The 3,003-nt window shown below is 47.8% G+C and overlaps 1 protein-coding gene across 1 annotated transcript; it reads right to left on the reverse strand.

Annotated features, from left to right (window-relative positions):
* Positions 1 to 465: 465 nt before the first annotated feature.
* DEU56DRAFT_705133 (uncharacterized protein) lies at positions 466 to 1,065 on the reverse strand (the record flags this gene model as incomplete). The annotated part of the gene is made up of 2 exons (XM_041347387.1): positions 466 to 905; positions 951 to 1,065. Coding segments are annotated over 2 exons (555 nt in total), but the record flags the coding sequence as incomplete, so codon positions are not given.
* Between the last annotated feature and the right edge of the window lie 1,938 nt (positions 1,066 to 3,003).

Genomic DNA, 3,003 nt, shown 5'->3' on the forward strand with positions numbered 1-3,003 from the left:
GGATATAATCCCGAGGCTCGGAGGGTCGGACTAGGAAGACAATCCTAAGAGCCGAGGGAACACGAGGAATGAACTGAGTCTAAGATGATATTCGAACTGAGGAAATACTACGGGTTACAAAGGGTTTATATACTGTAGTGTATCCGACGGGTTTCCGGCCGAAGCGCAGTCTTCGGATCAGAGGGCTATGTAGAAAATGTACTAACGGATATGAACTGCTGCGGACGATCGAGAATGGAGCCGGAGATTAAATGAAACAGGGGGGACAAGTTAAATGAAAGGAAAATGAATAGACTAACGGACGGATCAGAATGAACCCGGATATTAACTGTCAGAAGGATCCGGGCGTATAGGGGCATCAAGAAGCATATACAAATGGGGACACGGGGAAATGAATTCTAGAATGGAACCGAGAGAACGGACGGACCGGACCGGACGAGAAGCTTCAGGTACGGAATATGACAGCCAGCTTAGAAGGTGCTTAACCAGACCCTGGTACAGCTGATGGAGAATGTCGGGTGTGATGGCTTGGAATATGTTGGCGTAGGGTAGTCTTTCCCAGAACGGGTGAATGACAGGCTTGATACCAGCGTCGCGACACGCCTGAACGAATTCGAGGTCTCCGACATCAATGGTAGCGAGTGCGTCAAGAACAGCATCGAGGTCGCGTATTTCGAAGGCCGTTGTGCTACTTTCTAGTTCGTTGGGTGGGATATCACATTTAGGGCATTCAGTAGTTTTGACGGCGCTAGCGAGTACTTGCTCGGGGTAATCGCCCACAAAACAAGCAAAAAGAGGATGGCAGTGACGTGAGATGCCATCCCCACTGCGCATGGCTAGGCCATCAAGACCAGCCTTTTCTAGCAGCAACAACACACGTGCCATACACGCATGATAGAGATTCGCTGCGCTTCGACGACGCGAGGCTTTGTTGGTGATGTGTTCCAGACGTGTGGTGGGAAGATACGCGAGGAGGACATGAGCACGCCGGGATGGTTTGCGACGAATTTCCTTGGGGATATTACCAATGGTAAGGTATACGGGGTACGCGGTTGTCGAGGTTGAACAAGCCTAGGACACGTCAGCCATATCGGAGATTACATAACCCGGCGGTAATATAAAGTATATATAACCTGCGCGGATATATCCGAATGATCAAGCAATCTTAGCGCCCACCGTCGTGTGCCTCTAAGTCAAATATTTTCATTCTTACTTGTGAATCAAACAAATATCGTATCTATCGTAATCTCAATAGGTTACGAGCCCTGTCGTATCGCATATCGACCCTCATAAATCAGAAACAAACAAAACACGCTGCGCAAATACTCCTATCTAAAATGACTGATCCTAACAACCCAAACACAAGCATGGTTGTTGATGCTCATGCCTCTTCGCGTCCCGCCATTAACCTCGGACCTGTCACGTCATATAAAATCGAGGCCCTAAATGATATAAACTGGATCACGTGGAAGGAAAGGATAGAAACCATCCTTAACCTTCACGGAGTCCATGGGCACATTGATGGGACCTGTAAAAGGCCCACGACGGACAAGGATGAGATCGCATACTGGGATAAACAAGATTATGTGGCACGGACACTCATCTTGAACAATATCAAGGATGATAAAGTAGTCCACGTGTCACGTGCGAAGACCATAAAGGAGGCATGGGAGAATCTAAAGACAATCCATGAGACGAGGAGTCAGTCGAGTGCGTTAATGGCGAAACGCACTTTTTATGCTATGCAAGCCGAAGAAGGCTGCGATATTACGGAACACGTTACTGAGATGGTGAATAAGCGTAACCAACTTGACACCATGGGGTGCGAGATCCCAGACGCAGAGTTCAAAGCCATTCTCGTAATGTCATTACCGAAATCGTGGGGAACTTGGACTGCGTCCTATTTAGGGGCGCATGCCGAGAAAATCGAATCCGACAAAATAAAAGGATATACTTCCCAGGAGTTAATCTCCATCATCCTCGACGAGTATAAACGTCGAAAAGGCGAGGACACCCAAGAGAAAGGGTTCTACGCCAAGACTGAGAGGAGCGGAAAGAAAAGGAAGATTGAGAAACATGTTGAGATGCCTAAGAGCCGAGCTAAGTGTACTGTCTGTGGACGAAATAATCATGCCACAGATGATTGCCGGTTCAAGGGCAAGCCGAAGTGTGTGTCTTGCGGAAAGTTCGGACACGAGACTAAAGATTGCTGGGGGAAAGCGGGACCATCATCCCAAAAGCCACGTCAGCAGAAAGAGCGTGCCAATATCGCGAGAGATCCGCAGGAAGACGAGCCTATGGACGAGGATAAGGCTTATGTAACCAAAAATGTATCTGTGAATGAAGACGCCGACGAGCGTGTTTCCTTTTACTCGTGGGTAGCTGATACAGCTACCACTTCCCACATTGTGAGCCAACGAACCGTGTTTGAAGAGTACCGTCCAATAAGCGGCGGCACCATAATCGGAATCGGAAATGTGCCAATAAAAGCACTAGGCCGTGGATTAGTAAAAATACAAACACGAGTCAAAGACAAATTGAAGACGGTACAATTGAGAGACGTACTGCATGTTCCAACAGCAGTAAACAACCTCATATCAATCAGCCGACTAGACGAGCAAGGGGGAAGAGCCCGATTTGACAACGGACAAGTCACATTGCTTGATCAGAACCGACGGACCATAGCAATTGGACGCCGTGTAAATAGATTATATATCCTAGACGCCACGACCATTCAGCCTCAAATCGAGTCAACCAACAAAGCAAATGACTCACTTACTTGGGAAGAGTGGCATAAACGCTATGGACATATCGGCGTCACAGGATTACAACGACTGGCAAAACAGCAGTTAGTAGACGGCTTTGACGTAGATCAAAGTTCACCTATTCCAGAGTGCGAAGCGTGCATTGAAGCTAAACACTCTCGAAACCCGTTCCCAAATCAAGCTGAAAATAGAGCTCGAGTACCAGGTGAACAAACACACTCGGATGTTTGGGGACCAG

This window comes from Suillus clintonianus, assembly GCF_016758775.1.
Source record: "Suillus clintonianus strain FC179 chromosome Unknown DEU56scaffold_108, whole genome shotgun sequence".
Taxonomy (NCBI): domain Eukaryota; kingdom Fungi; phylum Basidiomycota; class Agaricomycetes; order Boletales; family Suillaceae; genus Suillus; species Suillus clintonianus.